The sequence below is a fragment of the Rutilus rutilus genome (genome assembly GCF_951802725.1).
Source record: "Rutilus rutilus genome assembly, chromosome: 10".
Lineage (NCBI taxonomy): Eukaryota > Metazoa > Chordata > Actinopteri > Cypriniformes > Leuciscidae > Rutilus > Rutilus rutilus.
The window spans coordinates 21,198,214-21,222,941 of record NC_140215.1 but is presented as its reverse complement, the minus strand read 5'-3'; the positions used below and the strand labels follow the sequence as shown (position 1 = coordinate 21,222,941).

Genomic DNA, 24,728 nt, shown 5'->3' with positions numbered 1-24,728 from the left:
AAAAAACAAACATTTATTTATTTACACTGTCAAAGAGACAGATAACAGATAGGCTACTGAAACCATTTCTTCTTTATGCATAGGCCTACATGTGTGTGAGTGAAATGCATTAGGCAACTCTGCAATGAGTAAACAAAAATGCACATATTTGTAGCCTATAACAGTGCCATAACTCCGACATAAAGGTAGGAGCATTACATCAGTTATTTACTGAAATAACAAGTTTAGTGCTGGTTGAATCATGTGGAAGAGAAACACAAGAGGGCAATAGTTTACCAGAAATCGTATCTTACATGGCCATACTTCAAAACAGCTGTGCGGACACTTCCCTTTTCCCAATTAAACATCTTTGTTTTCATCACCCTTTTTAATTCTTTCAGACTGAATTGTTTGCACTCATTCTGATTTCTATCAGGCTGATGAAATGGCATAACATTTGTTAAAGGTCAATATCCTGCGAAAATGATTTATTAAATACTAATAGTAAAAATGTGTTAAAAGAAAGAGAATGCAAGCGATTCAGTTTTTTTTTTTTTTTTTTTTAAACAACACAGATAGCCTAGATCTTTGATGTAGGCTAACATAGCAATGTAAATATGAATGAAATCTCTCTAGTAGGCTATCTATATTTTTACCCTTTACACTTCTACATTCAGATTTCCTAAATGTATGCCCTACCTGTCCATTCTGGGTGTGAGAGACCATGGTTCGTTTTTACAGAGGACAGGCAGATTTGAAATTTTGGTAGAGCTTTTATTTTTAAGTACTAGACAAATAAATGCGCATAATTATTGGAAAATTTGTCCAGACAGATGGAGATGTGCCAAATTATGAAATCATGCACTCTTCAGTTGCACATCCAGTCATTACTAGCTGCAGTTGGAAAACAGGTGTTTCTAATACAGAGAGATGTCTCCACGGTCTTCTACCCCGTTTACTTTCTGATGATGATTCAGATATGATATTTCATGGCTGGAACTGAGCACATGATGGGATGTGATCGGAGAAAGAAGAAAAATAAAGAGGAACAGAGAGAAAGAGACATTTTTTTACTCACTTCTGAAGACATCCATGTAATGGATGCTGATTGTGCTTTTAAATCAATGAAGTCTGTGCCGGGATAATGAGGACCAAAGCCCAGACATGAGAGAAGTGATCATAAATACTGTAAACGTATTTAAGATCAGACATATTAAAACCAGATATGTAAAAATTACCCACATCCAGCGTCTAACATATTCCTCTCTTCCCACTCCCTCTTGCCCCAATTCGATCTCTTTAAACAGGTGGCATATTTATATGCATCACCACAGTGAAAAGGATGAATTTGAGCCACATGGTCTTCTCTTTCTTCTTTATATCAAAGAGAACAGCAGGATCAATCCTTTTGTTTTTACACATTTATTTTTACACATTGACTTTTTAAATATTTATTTTCAGTTTCTCTTCATCTCAAGCTCATGATTATAATAAAGGGGAAATAAAGAGGGCATGAGATAGATTTGCATTTGATTAGTAAAAACTTTTTTGTAGAACTAGTAATGGTTTTCAGATTGTGAGGATTAGAATCCTCTTGCTTTCTGTAAGAAAATACATGTATGGATTAACACATTTTTAATTTATTAAACTATTCAAAATATAGGCTACATAAATATTCGCTTTTGTAGGTCCATATTTTGATCTGTGATGATTTCTGATTTCTGATCCATATACTGCATGATATCATTTCAAAACCACAACCAAAAGCAACAAAACATGCTTGATTTTTTTTTTTTTCAAGAAACATAAAGAGGACTTATAATGTTTATTTAATGAGCTTTATGTGCTTGGCACTTGTATTTACAGCCTTAAAAGCCTAAAACAACATTTGTTTATTCCTCCCACACTGGTTTTAATTCAACATACACTGGCCATATAATTGCTTGGCATTTAAATATATTCATTTACAAACACTCCAAAGCATATACCTTAATTACCTTGTCTTCCTATGGTTTTTATCCACACAACAATTTAAAACCTATGTGCTTTACGTGCATTCACTATTGTTATATGTTTATGTTCCACTCAGGATATGGTTAAGCCATTTCCAAACCAATAGGCAAAGGTTCAGCATTTCAGTAACAGATTGTCAGAAACACACAGAGACCCTGTTATTACAGGAGGATTTAACTTTGCCATCCTGAGAGAGTCAGTCAGTTTCCAACATCGTATCGCAACCTCTATGACAAGCATTGTATATTATCAACAACAAAAACGTCATACTGACAACATTTATTCGTCACAGTTTTGAGGATATGTTTAGTTCTGGCTGATGTCTCTGTTAATGTTGAACAGTTATGGGGCCATTATTGCTGTTATTATTGCACCAAATATGAATCCTCACCAGAATCCATCTTCTAAAAATCGGACCTCATTTGACTTAGTTCAGTTTTGCACATCGTTGAGGTCGGCGGGTCAGCAACAACAACAGTCGAGTTTGAGGAGTCATTTTTAGCTTGTATATCCATTTGCTTTTGACGCCATATTATGTAAGAGATGAACACAGGTAACACTTTAACTCCATTTTAGTCTGATGAGTTATATGGCAATGAGATGACAATAAGTCCACATTGAACGGCTGGTGTCTCCAATGTCACAATGGTGAAATGCTCATGCCAATATATCAGACATTTTGAGTTATAAAACTCTGAAAACCCTGTAACGCTGAGCAAAAAACTGCTGCAGCTGTTAGTGTTTTTATCTGTTTTTGGTTTATTTAACTTTTTCAAGCACTTCAAACCATGTGCATGGACATCTGTGAAGAGGAGCCATACTGGCGGCCGTCACAGCTGCCAGCCCCCTGTTGGCTGCCCGCTGGGTTGCCGATCATGTGCATACTGTCCATGCCGCTGTTGGACAGGTATTGGCGTTCGGCAAATGCTCCGGCAGAGGAGGAAGAGCACAGTAAGCCACCCTGGGGCTTCTCTGGGCTGGCAGCCAAGCGCGGTGATGCCGGGAAGTTGTATCCGTACAGGTTGTAGGGATTGTGAAGGGAAAAAGCGTTGTATGTGCTCTGCTGCACGTGATGGTGGCTCCCAGAGAACATATGCGCGGAGGACGGGGATGAGCTGGATGAAGCTGATGACCCAGAGGCGGAGCTCGCCCCTGCCTGCATGACGTACTGTAGCTGGGATGCGGGAAAAGAGGCCAGCTGACTTCCATAAGCATCCATCTTACCCCCGCCGCTGCAACCGCTGCTGTTACCAGCAGCCAATGAGGCGTGAGCCCCTCCCTGCATTCCTGCAGCGATGAGAGAGGAAGTCCTCTGAGGCAAGAAGGAATCGGAGGCCTGGGCGGAGGTTACAGTGCCTCCTGTGGTCTGGAGGCGGCCGTAGGAGCCGTCGGCCAGTCCTCCGTAGCCCTGCAGGGCAGCCATGTTGCTTCTGGCACATGCGGGGTACTCGGACAAGCCCAGGTTACACAGCTGGCTCTCCCTGCAGCCCACATTGAAGGTGTTGGGTGCCAGATGGAAAGTAGGAGGGGAACAGGACGGGGAGAGAAGGTGTGTCGCACCGGAGGGAGATGGAGTGCCAGTGCTGGAGGTAGTGGGAGAGGTGCCAGTGCTCCCTCCTGAAAAACACAGTCAGCAAACATTCAGAAACATTCAGAAACATCCAAACCCAAAAGACACACTGTGGATACACGTTCCTATGCATGAAGAATAAGTGCACACTCAAGAGGAGAACGGTGAGACAGAGCCAGCTCTGAAAACAAACGCACTGTCCAACAATCACACAGAGCGTATCTCTTATTTCATCCCATGGATCACAAGCAGTCACTGTGGCTCCTTAGGGAGAGCATTTCATCTGGTTACAAGAGAGGCCTGTTCAAACCTGGCAACAAGTGCCACAAATGAACCCATAATGGAACGCATCACCACAGTGCTATTCTACATAACAAAAATCTGAATTCTTTAAAAATTTCTGAGATTTTTTTTAAAAGGGATAATTTAAAAAACCTGTATGACTTTATTCTGTGGAACACAAAAGAAGATATTGTGAAATGTCAGTGTTTTTTGTCCATACAATGAAAGCCAGTGGGGTGTTTTGGACACATTCATTGTATGGACAGAAACAGTTCTTTAAAATATATTTTTTAGTGTTCCACAGAGTAAAGAAAGTCATACAGGTTTGGAACAACATGAGGGTGAGTAAATAATGACAAAATGAAGAATTTTCATTTTTAGGTGAACAATCTCTTTAAGGCATTTTTTATTGTTAAAACTGTAAACCCCAGATCATTCTAAAAACTGAACTAACAGAACCTGAACTAACTTTCTTCTTCGCAGACTTACGTTGTCAGAATGATTGATTGGACGAACACAGTATGCAGCCTGTTTAAATAATGGCTTGCCTCGCTCTTGCACATCAGCTCATATATGCCTGATTGTGCCATTTAGTTTGACCTCAATAAACTTAAGACCATGAGTATAACAATAAAACACTCTTCTTCACTCCAACAAACACATTTTCTGTCATTGACATTTAGATTTTCCCTCAAACATCGAAACAAAATACAGTGTGTAAAAGTTTATCTGACTATACAATATGACAATATTTAATGAGGCAAGTGCTGCTGCATTGTACAGCATTGTTTCACACTGTATGCATCTGGCACCAAAATGCACACACTTTGTGAAAAGTTGGGGTTAAAAGCAGGGTTTAAAGAGGCGATAACCAGAGGTTAAGCACAGTATGAAAATCCCATTACATGTCTTGTCAGCTAAAACCATCTCAGGGATACTGTGACAAATGTTGAATTCAAATTTGGCTTGAGTTTGAAAATATGCATGTCTGGTCAACAGAGCTCTGGCCTTTTTTCTCTCAGTTTGACATGCAGCATTTGGGCATATGTTCATAGAGGGAAAAAAATTCACTGGCACATTTTAACAGTGAATAAGTCAAACACATGGAGCTGAATGATAGCGGTGGGATATCTACCACATATTTCTTTATTAATGAGAAACTGGCCAGCGCTCAGTTTGTTGTTTTGAAAATGTAGTCTGGTCCATGGCTCGGAACGGGAAAGAAACTAAATAATTCAGAACTCTCTTGGCTGAGGCTTGGGCCAGCTCCATATGCGTTCGATAATACAGCTGAGTCGAGTTCTGGTTCACTCAACGTGGTTCTGTTCTGTTGGCTAAGGGAAAGAAGACCTTGTGGTGATGTCATGTTTTTCCCCTGTTGTCAGGCTGGGGTGAGAGAGGCTTCAGCAGTGCTTCGAGAACAACTAATTACTCCAATAGATCTACATGTACTTCTTGAGGGCAATCGGTTTGGGCTGCGGGGGTGGGGGTGGAGGAACCGTGCGAGAACTTTAATTAACATTTAATCTGTTTCGAGAAGTTTGTGATGACAAACAGATGTCTACTCAGACAAAATACCATGCTCACATTACTCTGACCTTATGACGAGAGAAAGAAATAGTTACATCAGCATTTGATCATCTGGGCAATAACTATGAGTAAGAGACTGAGCTAAAGAGATGATTTTAGCAATCAGACATCCGTCACAGCAGGACTTTTACTTTTGAATAATTAAATCCGTCGCTCTCATGACATTTCAAGCTTCGAAATAAACACAAAAATACCTCAAAAGTGGTCGAAACACCTTGTGTGCTATATGTCATACAGTCATACAATAGCTCTGTGTGAGAAACAGGCTGAAATTTATGATGTTATTCACTGATAATTTATAAATGGTACTGGATACTACTTTACTGGATCACTGAATCAATAGCCGCTTTTCCACCGTGCAGGCCAGTATGGATATGGTTTCATTTTCCACTGTGTGAGGCTGATAATAAACCTCTTTGGAATGTAATACAAATGCGTCAGTCATTACATTGGTAACGCAACAGTTTACAGACGATATGAGATGTAAATAGCGACTGCGTTATGGAGGACGATCAGATATTTCTTTTAATTTTATTGTTCATTTGTGTTTACGTCGCTCAAATAGTGCGCTTAGCCAGTTTCTTGAGTTGAACTGGAGAACTGGATCAGTTCGATTAGTGAGCAGATTGAAAAAGATCCGACTGAATTATTTTATTTTTAAATCACTACTACTGACTTTTAGTAATGAATGTTACATTTTGAATATTTAAATATATATGATTTATTTTATTTTTTATAATGAATGCATTTTGGCCTCTTTTTCCATATAAAGCTATAAAATGGTTTTAGGGTGAACTGTTCTTTTAAGGGACTGAGGAAGTGAAATAACATTTGATCTGTCAAACAGATGTATAGACAACCTCACTTGGACACAAAAACCCAAGTTTGTCCAACTCGTCCCACCCAGTGCAGAGCTCCCTACAAACTTTGAGTCATTCATAAATCCTCTGTGGTATGTGATTATTGTGGCCACACAGTAACTTTAAAAATGATTTATGAAGCAATATTTTGAAATGCAAAGCCTCTGTTATTCAAGAAGGCATGTTATAAACATCTCCAGTCACAGGGACCATGCACATACCTTGCTGTTTCTGCATGTTCGTGAAGTCCTCGAACGTCAGCGTCCTCACTGGAGGTCTCCAGAAAGCATACGTCTCCATTATTGCCTCCAACCCAGTCCTGCACAAGAGATAGTGACAGAGAAAGCCGGAAGAAGAGACGTGAAATGGCAGAGAAAACAGGTGAGACGGTCAGATTATGCACATGAGGAAAAAAGGGAGAAAAAGAGAAGGGGAGTTTGAGGAAACTGGAGCCCATAAAAAGAGCAGGTTTTTACTGTGCACATAAATCTTGGTTATGTTTCATCTCTGCTCTGTACATGGGTCCCCTTCCTGTGTGATTTACTCCTCTTGCAGCGCTCCCTGCATCAGCCCTCGACGTGCGGCTTAACGGGCAGTAATTCTCTACTCCCTTCTGCTTGTTAGTGAGACGCTCTAATGACTCAAGCACTGGCTGAGACTGAATCCAAATACTGCTCACCAAATGACAGATTTTTCCCATTAATATCACAACTAAAATATTGATTTATATCTTGGTCAAGCATAACTGATTCCACCGATCATCAAAAGCTGACATTACAAGTTAATCTGCGGTTTGCAAACCAGGATGAGAAGGATTCAGTGCATAAATGAAACTGTGATTACTTTGTGACAGATCAACTGTTTTGTTGTATACCAAATTTTTACCATTTTTATTGAGAGGGCAAGAGCATTTTCTATATATATATATATTATCTTACTCCTGAATAATCTTTTCATCTCTATTTTTCTGCAATGAAAATCTAACGCTAGTTCATAAATCAGGCGGTCTATTGTTTGAAAAATGAAAAAAGATGTCTCAAATATCTGTGGCGATAATACTCTCCAGATGGAAGTGCGCTTTCATGTGCTGAGGGTCTGTCTCAGACTTTCTCGCAGCATTCTGACTCGCATCTTATATAGACGGAGCGGGGAAGTGCATGGAAATACAGCGAGAGGGAAAGAATGGCGAGTGAAAGGGTGGGCGAGATTGAGGGAAGGGAGTTGAAAAAGCGAGAAAAGGAAAGAGAGGCATTTTTCTTTCCGTTGCCCTCAATCAGAACGCTTTATCACAGATCGACCAGGTTTTCTTGGCAGCTGAATGAGGGAGTGATTTTAATGTAGCAGGACGTGGAATTAGGAGGGATCTCCTGGGGTTCATATCCATATGAAAGGACACTGCCGAGATATGTGTGTATTTGCACACACAGCATGCACAATACAGAGCAAGGGTAAGATTTCCTGAAAATCTACCTGTTTCTCCCAGAGTCCCGGAATCCTTTGGCAAATGGGTTGCGGTCGATCTTTAGACGGGTAATCTGTTATAAGAGAAGAAGTCCAAAACAGACTCATTTAATAATATTTTGACATCCAGACACTTCAAACACATATTCATCATAGCAATTTAATACTAAACATAACAAAACGTATTTTTTCAATGTTTTCCTTTTGAAACTGATGCATAATGTGGTTTTATTTTGGGATGCAAAAAAAATTATTTACTGGTCAAAATAGAAATTTTTATTTATTTATTGCTATGTGAATATTATTGAAATATTTTATATATATTAACACTCACTTAAGGTGAATCTTTTTTAACAAATTAATAATTTAATAATAACATTGCATCACCTTCCTAAAATAATTGCCAAAGTCATTTTTTGACAAAAATGATTTTTTTTCTTGCACAAGTTATCTCCTCATGATGCCACCTCTGGTAAAATCGCCCACATCCTCAGTTGAACAGATCATGCAATTCTACCCCTGTAGTAAAATGGCCTATGTCAAGAGTGTGACTTGGGCCGTTTTATTTTGCCTAAGTCAAAAGACAGTGAGACTTGGCAAGATGGCAGCTGAAGAACGAAAATCTACTCAACCTCAATTATTGGTTCAGTTTTTTGTGTTTTCTGAGAAACCTGAAAAAATGACTTGGGCAATTATTTTAGGACGGTAACGACTGTTAAATGTAATCTTCAGCAAATCTAAAAATGTATTTCCATTTATCACACTGAAAATCATAATTTTGTGATGCCTAAATTCACTTGTATAATACAAAACAATTGATTTTGATATTGAACATAACATGAAAATAATTATTGGCTACAATTTTTCTCTAGTTGTTAAGTTGTATTATGCCTATTAAGACCTGAACTATGCATTTCATAGTCACAGTGGTGCTGTACACTGACAGTCAGTAATGGACCTGTTGGTTCTGGTAGGCTGTGACCGTAGTGAAGACGGTCTCTGGGAAGCTGAACGTCTTTACTCCTTCCCCTGTAGGAACAGGTTTGGTTGGAGAAAGCTCGCTGCTGAAGTCTTTTCGGATCACGTGGACACGGGGCTGATACTTGTGCATCGAGTGCAGGATGATCTAGAAATAAAGAGAGTTATATCATCAACTACTCTGCCACAACCACAAGAGCGCACTTTCACAGCTGTATGGATTAAATGTCAGTGGCATAATGAGGTTGTGAATATCAAAGCTGCTTGGACCAATATGAGAACATGCTGTATCACAGTGTGTACACATGTTGATGAGATATGAATCAGGCCAGCTCGAGGGTGAGTATCTCACACCGATGTGTTGGCGTCAGAGCATGGAGGCTGTAGCCTTCCCTCCGGCCCTTAGTCTGTTTCTAATTACTCCCAGTGTCAGCGTGCGTCTCCTGGGTCCACCGCAACCGAGGAGGTCAGGCAAGAGAAGAGAGGCCTTTGCAAAATGGCTTGATGACAGTAAATTTAATATTCCAGCTCCCCCTTCTATCCAATCAAAATGCACAGCACAGGAGAGCCCAATGCTGCCCAAGGCCAGACAACACCAGCTCAATGAAGACCGACTACATAGAGGAAGTGTTCAAAGCCACACTGCTGTAATTTCACAGATCGGAGATATTCAGGATTGAGAACATTGTCTGGGGCCAAAAAGGAATTTTTCAAGGTGATATCGGAGCACAAAAATGAAACATTAGGAGTCGATAAAGTTAAACTTTGCTGATCCAAACAACAAAAGTTTCAAAAGTTGTGTATGTACATACATATATCATTACACACACACACACACACACACACACACACACACACACACACACACACACACAGTATATACACAATATTAGAATTACATAGTATAAAATAAGTGTGTGTGTGTGTGTCTCTGTGTGTGTGTGTGTGTGTGTGTGTGTGTGTGTGTGTGTATATATATATATATATATATATATATATATACATATATACATATATATATATATATATACACATACATCCACACACATATAAATATATATACACACACATACACACACATACATATTATTTATATATATATAAACTGTAAAAAAAGTTGCTGCCTTAAATTTAAGTACAATCAACTTTGATGTTTAAGTCATTTAAACTAAAATTACATTAAACTGACTTGTTTAATCTTGCATAACTTATAAAAAAATTGAAAATTGCTTAACTTATTTTGACGAGTTAAAGCAATGTAAAAACGTCATTGTTTTGTGTATATATATATATATATATATATATATATATATATTTACATTTTATATATATATACACACATACACACACACACACACACACACACACACACACATTTATTCTAATATTGAAGATCCAGCCCCTTATTCTACACCAATAATATTTAAATCGTCTTTGCGATGAAACTGGAATCGAAATTATTTTTGTTCAGGAGGAGGAACGTGAGGTTCATATATTCCACGGCGGCGAGGTCCCACACAGGACGTTCCAGGGTTAACTTCAGTTCCGGCCCTCGCTCGCCCTCCAGGCGAACAAAAAATAAAGTCTCTCTTTACGAGGTTGTGGTATAAGAAAAGTCCCCTCTCCTCTTCCTGAAAAAACACCAGCCTGCTGCAGTTGTAACACCCATATGTTATTACATTTGTCAGAATCCTCGAGTGATAGCATCAGTGACTCGAGTCAAAACAGCCCCATATGCAGAGGAGATGCCAGTAGAGCAGCGAACTTTGCAGACGTGGCCTAAGGCAACTATTTTACCCACACCAACCCTGCATCTAAAATACAGATACGCTGTATCTTTTGGTAAGGAATACGCAACATGTCACGTGCAATTATTCTATACTTCCTCTCTCTGCAGACTTTACAACACCATTCTACTGGTCATGGGCAGATGCATTAAAAGTAGATGATCACATTAATCAAAACAACATTATTGATCTGCTTCAAGAAAATTAATAATAGATATAAATAGATAGAATATTGACAAAATCATCGCTTTATGTTGAGAAAATTTGCTATTGATTATACAGAAAACTATGAGTGCGACATTCACATTTTAATTGTTTACATGCAATGAATTTAAGTTTAATTAATTAAAAATCAAGAATTGTTACATAAGATTACAGACCCCAAGCAAAACTGCATAACAATCACTTATGAGTGAATGTCAACCGTATGGTAAAACAGGGATTCAGCATGAATAATATCTGCCAGCTGGGTTTTGATTAAGAGTTAAAATAATCCAACTGGACAATAGCTCTTTTCAAAATTACTAATATTGTTTTTATATTTATACACAGGACTATGGGACCCCAAACACAGTCGATCTCAAAACATGAGGAAACATTAAAAGCCTTTTAAAAGGGCTAAGCCTTTAAAACCATACTGAGCAAATTAAGCACATTTATCTTGTGGGTTTCATTATTCTGGATAGAGTTGGACGTATCACCTCATTTCTCAAAGTCATTATCACTACGATGACACATAACCAAAACGTGCTCGGGATGAGAGTGTAATCTGATGGTCTGATAATAAAACCATCCCTGTGCACTCACTCCTTCAGCACAATGCTGCAAACCAGAGCCAGGCACAACAGTCACACTCAAACAGTGAGAAAAGATGCACTGGACACAAAAAACAAAGATCCGGAGGACATCCTTGAAAATAATTCATATGTTGAGGAAATTTTTTTATAAATTTCCAAACAATAACATACACTTACATTGTGCTGTTGTTCAGCTGTTGTTCAGCACAGACGCATGGGGAATATCAGTCAAGTACATTCAAATTATAATTTTTTCCATTTTTGCCAGTGCTTCAGAGAATACACTGAATAATGGTTTTCTTGCTTGAGAGAATATACAGATGTCTTTGGGGGAAATGGGGGTTGTTATTCATCAACTAGTGTATGTTCTGAACACAGACGTGGATAAGCAGGTGTATGCAAAGTCTTCTAACTCAAACACAGACATTTAATGTGCAGATATTGCATTTGTTGATGTGTTGGTGGCTTTATCTTTTTTATTAGTAATCATATGCATGGGTCAGTAAGATTTAAGTATATATCAAGGCTACATTAATTTGATCAAATGTTGTGAATTACAGTTTTCTTTTTGAATGTATTTTAAAATATAATTTATTCCTGTGATGCAAAGCTGATTTCTTCATCATTACCTCCAGTCTTTAGTGTCACATGATCCTTCAGAAATCATTTTAATATGCTGATTTGCTGCTCAAAAAACATTTCTTGTTATTATCAATTTTGAAAAGAACAGCATTTTAAAAATATATATATATATATGTCTAAATAAATGTCTTTACTGTCACATTTGATAAATTTAATTCCCCCTTGTTGACGAGAAGAATTAATTTCTTTAAAAAAATATATCTGACTGACCCCAAACTTTTAAACGGTAGCATGTATGTAATATATATAAATACTGACATCATCCATTGTAATCAAATGTGCACTCACATGGCCTTGATCATCCAGCTCATTGTTGGTGAGTTTGAGTTTGTCAAAGCTGACCACTTGTCTCATCCAGGTGTCTCCTGAAGCCAGTGAATCCGGGTGGATATAGACCCTGGGTGGCACTGGGGAATCTGCGTTTCCAGCCACCATCCACTTTGAGCTGTGATACACATACCTGCAAATATATGGGCATGACTTTCATGATACTCTGTTAAAGCGGCCCATGAGTGTTATTATTTCCATAAAATTACTCATGTGCTCTCACATCCAAATTTTGGATGTCTGTCACATGCAAACAGACCATACAAATTCAAGTTGTGCATAATATCCTACTGATCCTGTTTTGGACTGCAAATAATAATAAATGGTATGTAAAAGTATGTTAACATTAACATAATTAATGTTAAGCATTAAGAACATTCAGATACATGGGTTTTTAGGCATTCCTAAAGTGTTGTTTGCAGGGCATTCCCTCAGCTGGCTGAGACACAGCTGGATGCCTTTAGTTCAGGCCATGCACACACTTGAAAGTGCTTAACTGCGTCGCCTCTGCCAAATTCATCACCCAGCTCTCAAATATGGACAAAACTCTCATTTGGCCCCTTTTTGTTATTGCTTGGCAGCATTAAAGATCCTCTGTGTCTGTCTTATTCTCTCCCAGAGCACCCCACTACCACGGACATGAAAACATGTGCACATTCACAGGTTGGATCTAAAGTTTTATTTATAAAGCCAAGGGCATATATATCTGTACAAAAACGTGTGCTTTAACACAAACACTCGCACGTTGTCTGTCCCTTGCACACATACACATATAGTGCCAGGCGTTTTTGTAATTTCCTGTTTGGAGTGCTGTTTAGGGTTATGCTCTATGTAGCAGGGAAAGTGTTAAAGAAAAGGGAAACCTAAGACCAAAAAGGACTGGAAATTTGATTAGCCCTCTTTCATCTTTCATAAATCTGCCATCTGGCACTAGCACAATCAATAAAGATCCAACTTTATGTGACACCTTTTTGGACAGATGGTGGAGCGACTGCCCATTAGAGTCCAGCAATATTTAACACATGCAGTACACTGTACACATGCAGAAGTATTTACACACATTTAATGTAAGGACCCTTCGGTCAAGTACAGAAGCAAAATAACAAGGTTAAAAACTAATCTGCACATGCCAATTTTCCTAGTAGTTCATTACAGATATGCTTGTGCTTTCTCATACACACAACACAGCAGCAAATAGACCAAGTCATTTATCGGGTTACTTTACTGACAGAGTAAGACCAGACCAGAGCATGTGCTCAAGTTGAGTCTGCACCATGTGCTTTTATTGTGTGTATTATGTGCATATATGAAATAAGAGAAGTAGACAGCTGTACAAAGGGGGGAAAAAACAAATAAGAGACAAACAGGCCAACACCTAGATAAAGAAACACAAAGGCGGCCAGCGCACGTAGGATATTTGTGAATTTAGCTATAGAGAGAGCCTCCAACAAGGATCCAAAAATCTGGGCCGCACCGCATTTTCCTACGTCTTCTCTACTTCAAATATAAGCCATGCCGAATGCCCACATTAAAGAGTACAGTAATTCAAGTAACACGTAAAGAAAGATTTAACAAGTCTAGTACAAACTCTATGTCCCTTAAAAAGGGCAGTGCGCCTAAGTAAAGTGAGTAAATTCCAATAAAGCCTGCGTTTCCAGACCCGAGCCCTCGAGACACATGAGGCATTCCAGTGACAGCTCTTTGCTCCGCTAGCAAAGCCTTGTGGTAAATTCCCCAGCCAGGAAGAAAATCCTATTTAATTTTACAAGATCTTTTGGCTTCTAAAATCGTCCATGATATTTGGGGGCTCTAAATGGCTGTCTTCAGGGCCAGTCCTCGAATGGCTGTGGTTTTATTTTCAGTAAATGATTACATTAATCTAAGTTTAAAAGAACTGGAAGATTATCGTGTTGTCCACTTAAGTGTCACAATACTCATTACCTTTCTAAAGTATAAAATATAGAAATATGAGAAAATATTGGGTTTTGCTGTATTGTAGCAGAAAATTATTGAAAAACAGAAACACATTTTATCTAACTTATCTATCCTCTTTTGCCTCTAATCATTTCAGGCGTTTTCAGTTCTGTTTTCAAACGTGGGACTAAAGCATAAACACAACTCAAATAGTTTCACTGAATATAAACAGAAATCAGATGCGTTTATTGATTTATAGTCAATGTAGGAAGAAACAAGGAGAGCTAGCCTATTGTGTGTTGATCATTATGCCTCTTTTAATTACATAACAATCAACTTAATTTGGGAAGACTTAACAAACTTGTAATGAAACATGGCACATGTAATTATGGAAAGGACAAGTGCGCGACAGCAAGCCGTACATGCATGCAGGCTTTAGTTGTATTCAAGTAAAGCTTTTCTGTAAGCATGTGTGATGGAAAGTTGTCATGGTGAGAGCATAATCACAAGGATACATTACACCACCTTCAAGGCTGATACGGCAACTCTGTCAGGATTGCCGTCAGTGTTGCATATTCATGTAAATCTCCCACCCCATTTCAAGAGGGTTCAGGTTTCCAGTTTATAGACAAATGTCCAGTCAAATTGGTTATTTTCCTCTTTACTCACTGCATGCTAACAGAGCTACACTCTCTGTGCTTACCTGTATCTCTTGTTGTCCACTGGTACAATGTCCATAGCAATGTAATACTGCTGATGTGGATCCAGTCCGACGATTTTAACTCTCATAGCAGGGAACATTCTCCTGAAACAGAAAATAATTAAAATTATTGCATGTGTTCATTGAACAAGTCCAATAGCATAAACAGTGATGCCATTGACACATTTTTTTTTTTGTTTTTAAGAGAATAAAAATATTGATACAAAAAGCAAGGTTAAATAAGACAGCCAATTAATTAAATGTGCAAAAAAGATGACCAGTCTGACACCAACAAAAGCATAAAACATTATAAAATAGAATCAAATAATGATTGTAATTATTCTTTTTGAAAGTATCACGACTTGCTGACCATTAGCAAGTAATAGCAGGATTTAGATACATTTTGGTAAATTAAAAGGATGCATAAAAGAAAGAATAGCAGACAAATCAAAGAACTCAGAAATGTCTATAAAAAGTTCAAACAAGCTAAACTGAACAAAGGGGCCATGTCTAAAAAGACATTTGGGCTAATTCCTCATTTTACACTTCAAAAGCAACTTCTTTGTCTTTTCATTTTAACGTCATAAATCTCTTTGTTCATAATGAGAGAAAAGTGTCTGGTCGCTCACTTCCACCCCCCCTACACCTCTAAATTTATAGGGTTATTATTAGCAGGGCATAAAATACACGGGGCTATTCATGAAGTTGTGTTACACGCGTTCAAATCAGAGGAATTATTATTTCAGGCTCCATTTTTGACTAAACATATACATAGGAGGAGCCTATAGTAGGCTATAAAATGTTAAATAGTTTGGACACAAGTAACTTTGTTTGATAAAGGGCTCTGGTGCAAAAAAATTAATAAAAAATTGTTTACTGTTCCAAAGAAAAATTGCTATACTTACAGCAGTGCGAAAAATTAGAAGAAAGGGTCTATTGATGATGAAAACAGGCCCAAGCAATATATCAAATGTTATTGAGTGAGAAATATCTATAGGCTAATGCTAGTTTTAGAATTTAGATCCACATTTTTTCCTAGAAATATTTTTTTACTGGTTTTCTTTTTATGTCTACCAAAGCACATTTTATTCTCCGTAAATTGGGGAAATAATTAACGAAATGTTTGCATAATAATGTAAAAAAAAAAAGTTTTAATTTATATAAGATGTCTAAGAATTTGTCAATGGCATCATGGGCTCCTTTAAGGAGTTTTTTTTTTTTTTAGCTATAAGCCAAAACAGAGTTCTATTAATAAGCTCTACTTTACAGCCTGCCAGGCCAGTGCAGTCAGGAAGTATAAGTACACGTTTACCCTGTGTTTTAAAACAAGGAATTACGCCAATAAATGGAGACATATTATCATGTTGGTTTGATCGTAAAGTGTAAAAATGCCACGGAAATACCTGGCAATCCCCCTGAGAAGAAAAAAAGGGGGCGAAAGGTCTTACTGTGAACTGTGCAGGTTAAGTTATATGCTCGGTTTGGGTTGTAATTGACGCCCAAAAGAGCAAGAAAACGAAAAACATATTTCAAATATATTAATTAGAAACAGTTGTTGTTGTTATGCCGTTTCGCCCACCGTTATAGGGTTGAGTAATGTAGTGGAATAGACATACCGTAGTTTGCTATATAGGCTAGGTTGTGGTTTGTGATTTGTGACCGCTGCCCCCATGTGTAACACATTAGCGCCCCAAAACAGTGTGTTTTCAGTCCCCGCGCGCAGTCACATCCCTTTGCCAAACAATGTTACGTTACCTTGAGTTTATTTGCGCGTGCGTGTGTCAAAAAGAAGAGGGGGGGGAACGCAAGTAGGCTGTTGCTTGTAGGCCTATGGGTCAATGACAAAAGTTCGAATTTTAATACCGGTAAATAAAATGACTAGAATTGAAATGTAATAGCTGTTTTAATACATTTTTAATTAAAAATGTCAAGTTGATGTTTCTGTTTAAATAATAAAAAAATAAAAATAAAAAAAAGTCAAGTTGTGTAGGCCAAGTAAACATCAAGTAAAAATATTTAAATACGTTCCTTGCACGTTGAAACAACGCGAGTACACAACTTCAATGTGTATACTATTTTCAAAAAAAGTCTTCAAACTTATCAAGATGTAAAAACCTTTGCTTTTGAAGTGTAAAATAAGGAATTAGCCAAAAAATATCATTCATTTTGAAAAACACAATGAAATCTCTAACTCATAAAAAAGTAAAAACATATAGCCTAATTAAATATAACTAATAACAATAATAATAATGACCTTTTTGTTTAATGGTTTTCTTTTGGCTCGTGGCACAAAAAAAAAAAAAAAGGCTTGGTTACACCATTGGTTGGTTACACAACACTGATTTATTCATTAGGTAGGCTATATTTAAAAAAAAAAGAAAAAAAAAGATATAGGCTATATTTTTTTTATTAAGTGATTAACTGCTTATTTTTAAAAGAAATACTAATAAACTATTATGCAAAACTATTTTTGCCAACAATTATATCAAGATGTAAAAAAGGGGTTATCTTTGTTTAAATTTGGTTACATTTGAATAAAATAAATGCTGCTACTGTCTGACTTTACATAATTATCATAAAAGGTTTACCTTCCTGCCTTTGTGATGATCATTTCTGTACCAATGTCGTGGAAGCGTTTCCATAAGTCAGCGCACTGCAGCTCCACCTGGATCTCCTCCATAGAGGCTGAGGGTGAAGGGTCGCAGGCGGCAGGGGTCAGGTCCGCCGGGGAGCCGAACGAGCAGGACGTCCTCTCCGCCAGACCCTCGCCGTCAGAGCCCGGGCTGGCCTCCGAATCTACACCGGGCAAATCAAATCATTATAAACGCCAGCAGCAGGAAGGAGCCCTCGGGAGGCCCGTTGACAATATTGAGCGGCAGAACCAGATCACCTGCAGCCGTAAAGGATAACGTCTTGGATTCACTCAGGCCTTTAAATGTTAAATGAAAAATATATATAGGCTATATATATAGTAAAATAAAATAATGTGGAAACTCTGATTCAGCACATTGGCTGCCGAATATTTATTTTAGTTTTCTGAAAATTCATCGTATGATGTTTTTGGACACGCATGTAGCAAGACTAATTATTATTTTTTCCAACGACAAACCCAGGCCTATTGTAATTATAATAATCACAGAACGAATATAAGATTGTTGGTTAAAAATTTGATTTATGAAAATAAAAGTTATATCGTTGCGTTTTTTGATCGCCCGTTTTTGTTTGCTGTTGCGCAGGATCTAATTTTGCTATTTGTAGTCTGACTTAAGCATTTAGAGCGGTTTACAACGAAATTGTTTCTATTAGAACTACCACAACAAACAGCATGCACTTTAAAAATTGCGATAAGATTAAAGACAAACGTAAAAGTAGAGATATTTCAGGCCTTGCCTCTGATGCAAAGCAGGGTGAGTGTGAATGAGTTAAACAGAAAACTCACAAGAAATCGATTTAGGCTATTATTTACAGATTTTATTATTCAGATGATCACGCACAGGCTCATTGAAATGATGTGGATTGTTTTGGCTGTAGGCTACATGGCATGCAAATGAGGCTGTGCAAGCGTATAAACTGTAGACTGAACAGCAGCCCAGGACAAACCGCCATCACCCCGTGCACAGAACCCTCCGAGGCCACGGGGCCCCAGAGCCCGAGTTAGAGAGAGTCCGACTTTTCATCAACCTCATGAGAGATTCAATCAGCGGAATTACAGTAATGAGCCCCATCGTCTCTTTTCATGCGATCTCTCAGGCATGTCCTCAACTCCTTCCAAACCCGTCAATGTGCTGCTGTCAATGAGACATTCCACAAGACCCTCTGCCAGAATTACAACACAACAAGAATACCAGCTACCAGCGTCAGCTGCACACACTACAAAGGATAGATAACAAAACTTCACCTTTACCCTGGACATTATAACACTGCTGACAAATAAGTCAACTTTCCCGGAGGAATAACTTGTGACTTAGTGAATGGATATACAAATGGAATGGAAACGGCACAAGTTGACGCACTGAATCAAATACAAAAACATAATTTAGTGTTGTAGCATACTAATAACAGCAGATTAATATTTTCGTCTGCCCGTAAATACTGCAGCACAACACTTTAACATAAACAAATTAATTTTTGTCTTCTGTTGACTACGTTACAAATGACCTATTTTTTTTTTTATATATATATATATAATTTTTTTATGGGACGGAGGCGAACTAAGCATGAAATTGCAGAGTAACCCAATCCACCAGGAACAGAACCACCTGTTTCTGCTGGACTTCATTCAGTCGCATGTAAGAGGGAGGTAATAAAAATAAAGATTAAAGATTAAGACTCCCTTTAAACGTACACATCTGTCGTCTTTCATTTTGACTTTGTCTCTCTGGGAATTATGCAAGCGAAGGGTAAAAATGTGGTTTGATTGACATCGAACGTCATTTAGAAAAAAAACTACACAAATCTAACAAGGACAGACTTTAGCAATATTCAGTAGGCTATGCTATTTATTGAAGAATTTCAATATTTATTTTAAAGTATTGAATAAAAACAGAATGCAAATAATCCGAGATTTTGACATCAAAACCATGTCACAATGGTCCAATTTGAAAGTAATATGTTCATTCAATTGTATATACTTCTTACTATAGTTGATGTCACACAGAAAATCCTGTCTTTGTTTTACCTAAAGTATGATTCATGAAAGGAAATATCGAATTATTTTATTAGGTTGTGAAAAGCACAATAAGCAATAAAATCCCAATTTTTTAAGGTGACCAAGATGGAAACAGCACGTAGGGTGCCAGAATTATTTGGGGTCAAAAACTGATTGGTTAATTATTTATTACAAATTATTTAATTTAAAACGAATTATTAAAAACATAAAAGCTTCTTGTTGATTCGCGCCTTGGCAACCTGTTCTACTAATAAGACTTCACTCCAATGTCTAAAAAGATTTTGAAATGTGATTTAAAAAAGAAAAGAAAAAGAGTCCCTTTTCACTCTGTAATTTAATCAAGATGGGATCTTCCTGGACCTATACATGTTGTTTCTCAAAGACGTAGAAATGTTTCCATTAGTGTTCACTGAGTCGGAAGAACAAACTGACTCAAATCCAGAATCATTTCATCCGTGTCTGTTTAGGACATCAGCCTCGAACAGATGAGCAATTCATCTGTATGCGCTTGGCGTAGGCAAGATAATATCATGATCGATGTATTTAGATGAAAATATCAATAACTGAAATTATTGTTATTAATTATTATTATAATCCGCTTTGTATCACCAAATAGGCCTATTCCCATTGGTCGTGTATCGACAAAGATGTTCTGTCCTATTATATTATATTCATGAACTCTCTGTTTGGTTAAATAAGAACATGAAGCCGTTAAGTTAGAGAGAAAACGCTTTAAATATGTTATATAATTTAAATCTTTTGAATCTGAATCAAAACAGTTACTATGCAACCTGCACATAACATAATATAGGTCCACGTTTAAAGGTAGGCTATAAGCAAACACATATTTCTGTGTAATCTGCATCAATGGTTTACAATTCGACATGAAATAAATGAAGTTGAATTCTTTTTGCTTTAATTGACAACATTTTCTTTGAATACAGCCTACAATCCGTTATGGACACAATCAGGCCTTCTGTGACCTGTTAACCTGTAACGCGTAATCTCAGAAATCAATTCAGATCTTGTTAATTTGCCTATAAAAGCAGCCTACTAAAAAGCTGTCTGACAGTTTAATAAAATGGAAATTATAGCGATGCTGCTCACCTGTTGCAATTGTTTTCCACCTCTGAAATAAAGCTGCTCTTTTGTTTCAGTATAGCCTGACTAACTTTTGTCTGTGCTCACCATTATTTTTAACAGTCATATTTATCCGGCGTCAATATCAGAATGATCAGTCAGCAGCCTGATGTTGTGTGGAACTTAATGGTCTGTCTAATGGCAAATGTTCCTGAAGCGAGACTAATGAAGTGATGACTAACGTTGCAACAGTTGAACTACAGCGATGAAACCGAGAAATACACGCACACACACACACACACACACACACACACAGTAACAGTATGTGCTTGAGCGCCTGTTCGCGTGAACTCACAAGAGCGCTTATCTTTTGTCTTTTAACTGGAGAGGAATTAGCATGTATAAACTGACATCTGCAGAGTAGTTTTAAACTCTACGTTCATGTTTCCAATTAATTCGTATAACATATAGGCCTACTCTTTTGATGACCTAATAAAACATAAGACCACGATTTAACAATTGTTAGGCCCTCACATCGAGGCTGTTAGTCGATAGGCTATTTATGCATCACCAAATTTTCATTCACTTGTATCTTAGTCTGAATTAAAACACAAAAACCTTTCTAAGTTAGAAAAGTTCTATACGGTTGTTGTATTCATTTGTCTAGTATGAATGTCTAGTATTTCTCTTTTTTATTATTTCCCTGACATAAAAAAACGTCATATTTAACTAGTTTGTGCAAAGTAATTTAAGAATAAAAAACACAGTTTGCTGTTTCATAGGCTATTAAAAAATATATTGCTTTATAAAATTAAAGTGATGTTTGGGCCAACTGCATAAGCCAGCAATTGTCTATGAAACATTGTAGTCCAGTGCAAAACGTTAGTTTGTAAATGCGGTCAAAAGTTATAGCTATGGGATGTTTACGGAGTGCATGGTAATTCAGTTCGCCATATGTCATCATTCACTAACCCGGATCGATATCCAGACAATTAGCTGGATCCTCGCCGTCTCCCAACTGTTCGTTGCTCGCGAGGCTCTCCATAGACAGCTCCAGTTCTTTTTCTTCCCACCCCCGGAGCTTCCGCTTCTTGTTTGTCCCGATCAGGGCTTCTACCGAAAAGGCGTGCGCTCGTGAACTCAGCGCGGCAGCGGATCGTCTCCTGTCACTCATCTCTCCCACTGCAAATCCAACGGAGGACAAATAGAAACTCCGTCCGGGCGGCAGGCGCAGGAATGCCGCACGCGCAAAATGTTTATATCGGGTGGATTTAGGTCTCCGGTGACGACGGTAATCCAAACCCAAATCTAATGTATGCCCTTTAAAGGCTTAAAAATAAAAGAACCCATTCCCAACGATGAGACTTTAGCTGAATACCTTTTCCCGATAAGTTAGTTTGTTAATATCTCGATGTTTTGCGTCTCCGTCCAACTTCTCTACGTCTCTTTTTCTGTCGTTGAGTTCTCTCTGATTGATATTCACTTCTGGAAAACTTTTTTCGAAGCGTTAAGGGCAACCCTCTTACTGTTTGTCAAACCCAGAGCGACCAATGGGAAACGCAGGAAGGGAAAGAACCAAAATATGTTGTCCAATGGAGCAGGAGGGAAATAATGGTGGAGAAACTGTGAGCTGGAATTTGGAGATGGCCATTTTACAGTGAATTAACCTCATTCGATTTAACAAGCAGATAAATGGCTATCTGTTCTGAAATCATTTGTTTTGTTCCATTAGCGGGGAGAAAAAATCATTAATTTTTTGTAGTAGCCTAACTAAATTAGGCTAAGTCCCCGATAAATAAAGGTTTTGTCTAAAGTTTTTATCATTCGTCCGGGTGGGTCAGCGTAAAATGTGTGGTTGATTAAGTAACCTATTTTACCTTTAAAATGTTTGGTTGCTTATTATTAAAATTTAGTAAGCATACAATTTATTTTAGTGACATGTCTATGTAAGCTTGATTGCATGATGATGCACTTTATTATCAGTTCGATTATTCACTGAGATTAATATTAAACTTGATGGAAGACTGGTCTAAGAATTATAAGTGTCCCATATCTATGAAGATCTATCCCCTTGAAGTTTAGGCCGCAGACTCCGCGAAACATTCGTTTTTTATAAATACAGATTTCCTCTCCTACTCTATCATCACCATGCGTGCGTATAGCCTATGCCTTTATGTCCACAAAGCACAAACACCTTCAACATGAGGTTTTACCTTCGTCAAATACAAAAGGCGATCATTAGGCTAAAGCCTATGACACGTTAAAGTGATTTAAAAAAATAATATTATTAGAAAAAAATTGTTGGCTACAATGCTGATTGTTTTATGCTTTTCATTGTTCTTATGTTTCATGTTTTCATCAAGATAGTTTCAAACAATTAATAACATAAGGCTACTATATTAATATGAAATATTACTATTACTATTACTGTTCAAAGAATAACAATAGATACGCGCATTAACGTGTAGCTTATTTATGTTTTGCTTATTGAGTAGACAAAAAAACTCAAATAATTAATTTAAGCTTTACAGCCGGCAAGTAGCCAAACACTAAAATAAAATAAAATAGGCTAAACTAGAAATGAGTAATGACCTATAAAGTAGTTGGATTAATAAACTAGAACAAATCTGATGAACAGCTTAATTAAATTACATTTCAAATTAAACTAAAACGGTTTTAGGGGAAATATATTTAGAAATGCTAAAAAAGACTTTCAAAGTTTTCTTACCGCTATAGTAGCCTAAATGATGCAGATAACTTTCTACTACATAATAGATATTTAACTGCGAATTAGTTGAAGCACATAGACCGCGCTGCACCCAATTATCTCATTTACACCGCATCTTACTGAGTTTAAACCGAGTTTAAACCCTAAGATCAACATCTAGCCTGTGCGATTTTATTTCGAAACATTCAAAATCGTATCAACCCTTTCATTTTCAACAATAGCAATTAGGCTGATGAACTTTGATAGGATTCTGTAGGCTAATTGCTTGGCGTTGATAAATGGTTATCTCCGTGCGTTATTCTGAATACTAAACCAATACCCTTTTTCATATCTGCTCAAATTAATTGTTCACTGATTTATTAGTGCATGATGCGATGATCTTCATTAAATAAAGTGTGGATTAAATATGGCTAGTTTAATTGCACGCAGTTTTGAATATCACACCAAAAATGATCATTATTAGGTTAGCTGTTTATTATTTAGGCTACTAGTAGGCCTATTTAAATATGAATTAAATATGAATTATTATTAGGCTGTACTGTTATAAAGAAATGGACAGACGATTTGTTTTGGAGAAAGAGAGAGAGGAAGCGGTAAGTCTCACTATGGGACTCTGCTTTATTCTCGCTGGATGAAACGTTTCCAAAATACACGGACTAGGCTACTTTTTTTTATTCTTTTTTTTTTTAAAGAAAATACTAATAATCAGGTTTGACAGCAGAATTACATTGTTTCGTCACTGAATGCAGTATGCCTATATTTTAATGATTGTTAACGCTTAATTAGAGAAAAAGGCTGACCCCTGACTTTCATAAACAGAGCTCAAAGGGCTCTCGGCATGCGCATCACATAAGCCATTAACTAACTCAACACACACTTGACCGCGCATCGTTTGGTATCACGAGCACACATTCGATTAGCACACTGTCCGTGGATTATGATAAAACTCCTACTAAATGTCGGACACGTTTTGTTGTCATTTTACAGGTTATTTATTTAACTACCGCAATCCAATATTGGCAAGTGAGCATGCTTGCACTTTGCGTATTATTTCTATTTAACTGCTCATATGGAGTCTATACCAACGTTACAACGCTGGCTGCACATAACTCACCAGCTAAAAATAGCGGATTTGAACAAGGCGAAAATGAATGACACTTTCAAAGCAAAGAGAAAAAACTGTCAAATAACAAGCGTCTTTTCTTCGCCATTCCGTCAGCCTATAGGCTATAGAGAACGAAAAAAAAAACCATATCTAAACAAAGAATCATTTTGCTGGACTGATCATTAATTGCCCTGTGGAACGAATAAACTCCCCATCTAATCCTCCCATATATCCTTGAATTCAGAA

The 24,728-nt window shown here is 37.4% G+C and overlaps 1 protein-coding gene across 3 annotated transcripts; it reads right to left on the bottom strand.

The window, feature by feature from the left end:
• Positions 1–1,776: 1,776 nt before the first annotated feature.
• tbx15 (T-box transcription factor 15) lies at positions 1,777–22,155 on the bottom strand. Of its 3 annotated transcripts, none has more exons than XM_084420898.1 (8): positions 21,622–22,155; positions 17,489–17,696; positions 14,904–15,005; positions 12,248–12,419; positions 8,714–8,881; positions 7,765–7,829; positions 6,516–6,613; positions 1,777–3,609 (listed from the first exon to the last, which is right to left on the bottom strand). In XM_084420898.1, exons 1-8 carry the CDS (start codon positions 21,821–21,823, stop codon positions 2,774–2,776), a joined length of 1,851 nt encoding a protein of 616 aa, XP_084277024.1. In that variant the 5' UTR covers positions 21,824–22,155; the 3' UTR covers positions 1,777–2,773. The 3 variants fall into 3 exon arrangements, with proteins under 3 accessions (XP_084277024.1, XP_084277025.1, XP_084277026.1); XM_084420899.1 differs by lacking the exon at positions 21,622–22,155 and adding an exon at positions 20,677–20,888; XM_084420900.1 differs by lacking the exons at positions 17,489–17,696; positions 21,622–22,155 and adding an exon at positions 16,517–16,658.
• Positions 22,156–24,728: the final 2,573 nt, after the last annotated feature.

Coding starts and splice junctions, on each gene's coding strand:
- tbx15 (XM_084420898.1), bottom strand. CDS start 21,823: ATGAGTGACAGGAGACGATCCGCTGCCGCGCTGAGTTCACGAGCGCAC. Junction 7,830..8,713: donor CAGCCTACCAGAACCAACAG/GTCCATTACTGA, acceptor CTCTTATAACAG/ATTACCCGTCTAAAGATCGA. Junction 3,610..6,515: donor GAACATGCAGAAACAGCAAG/GTATGTGCATGG, acceptor TGTGTTTTTCAG/GAGGGAGCACTGGCACCTCT.